The following is a 1,854-nucleotide window of genomic DNA, read 5'->3' as shown; positions in this document are numbered from 1 at the left end:
AGATGATGATGATGATAGCGACAGCGATTGCGATGGTGATAGAATGCGAGATTAGTTTAATTCCCCTATTATGAAATTGAAGAATTACAACTAATAGTCTATGTTACTTGGTTTGTTTTAATTAATTGTGTGTTTTGCATCTTTAGTTTGTTTATCTACTTGTTAGATATTTTGCATAATCTATTGTATGGATGTTTGCCTGTCTTGCTTGCTAGTGACTGAAAATGAAAATTTACATTTTAATGAATTGCATCGTCTTGTGAATCACGAGAAAGCTTTTTACTGGTATGTGTACAAAATAGTTGGGTTGAGGAGGTTGTAAGTAACTTATATGATTTATATTTCTTTAAAGTAATCTCTACAGGATAAGTTCCATATGAAGCAAAAACGCAACAAGTCAGCACAAGAACTGTTAGCAAGCTTACGAGGACAACAAGCTGATAATATAAGCATTCAAGATTTGCAGCAACAAGTTAATGGAGATCAACAAGATGACCAACATGAAAATGAGAACACAATAACTCCTACACTTAGTGGTAACAACTTAAATTCTTCTTCAAGCTCTAATGAAGCCAACACATAAGAAAAAGAGGAGCCCTTAGTTGTCAAGATTAAAGGTTAGAAATAATTTCATGTTGGAGTCGTTTCTTATTCTCTATCATTTTCTGTTATTATTTATTTATTGACAATCAAACTAACATTTGTTTTGCCAAATTAGGTGATCGATCTATACAAGAGTTCCTGTTTCCAGCTTCTTCTTCAAACTTCATAAGTTTTATTAGTATTTCTTCTGTTTAATGTTGTTCGTTTGTTACAATAATAGATACTTCGACTGGAGAAGTTACAACTCAAAAGATGCAACCAGATCGAGTTTGGAATTTGAAAAAAAATCAAAAAATCATGGTGGAACTCAACGGAGATGGACAAGGAAGTGATAATGGTTCAAACTTACTTGTGAAATTTCTTGGCAAACTTTCTCAAAAGTCAGTATTTTGTCTCATATCAGTTGAGAGATGGGATAGGATGCCAGAGGCAAAAACACGCCTTCAGTGGCAGCTTATTGAGGTAATTAGATGCATTCATTCAAGTTCAATTAATGTATTTTTTCATTAGATACTGAATTTATGAATATAAAATATTTGAAGGAGAATTTCGAGTTTGATTATGCTGTTGGAATTAAATGGGTGATGTATTCTTTACGCGATAGATGGAGGGCCTATAAATATAAGTTAAGATGTGACCACTTTTATCCTAACAAACGTAAGGAAGAGATACTTGCTAATCGTCCGGCAAACGTGGATTCTAATGATTGGACTGATTTTGTTCATCACTATAAAGAAGATAAGATGAAGGTAATTTGAGCTTTTAGCTTCACTTAATACCATTTGTTGTTAGCACATCTCACTGGTATTTTACTTTGTGGTTCTCCAGGCTTTGAATTTACTAGTTGTAGGTACTTTTTGAACTTTACTTGTGCATTGTTATGTGGAGCCACACTCTTTGAATGACTGTTCATTTTTTCAATCTTTTGGCCTCATAATACTTGATCTTTTGGTTCCCTCACCCATACATTTCCCCCTGTGGATTGGAATCTCATGTGATGTCTCATTAGTGGTCTCACCCTTTTTCCCCTCTTTTTTTATGTTTTCCAAATGATTGGAGTTCTTTGGATTATTTGTTTTAGGATCTATATGTGTTTATATGTATTTGTTTTAGGATATGTATGTGTTTATATGGATTTTTTTACTCGGAATAAAAATTGGTTTGTTTTTCAAGTTTTTGGAGGGGTAATCTGGCCAGATGGCAGAGTACGTTAAAGATGCTCTAGAAGCTACAAATTTTGACCCTCATCTC

General features: G+C 33.5%; 1 protein-coding gene across 1 annotated transcript; it reads left to right on the top strand.

Moving 5' to 3' along the window:
* The first annotated feature begins 587 nt into the window (after nt 1–587).
* Nucleotides 588–1,464, top strand: LOC107063007 (uncharacterized). Its single transcript, XM_015314381.1, has 4 exons — nt 588–617; nt 824–1,065; nt 1,146–1,352; nt 1,432–1,464. Exons 2-4 carry the CDS (start codon nt 856–858, stop codon nt 1,462–1,464), a joined length of 450 nt encoding a protein of 149 aa, XP_015169867.1. The 5' UTR covers nt 588–617; nt 824–855.
* The last annotated feature ends 390 nt before the right edge of the window (nt 1,465–1,854 follow it).

Source organism: Solanum tuberosum, unplaced genomic scaffold, assembly GCF_000226075.1.
Source record: "Solanum tuberosum cultivar DM 1-3 516 R44 unplaced genomic scaffold, SolTub_3.0 scf00291, whole genome shotgun sequence".
Taxonomy (NCBI): Eukaryota; Viridiplantae; Streptophyta; class Magnoliopsida; order Solanales; family Solanaceae; genus Solanum; species Solanum tuberosum.
Note: the sequence above shows the minus strand (reverse complement) of the source record. Positions and strands in the feature narration are given on the sequence as shown.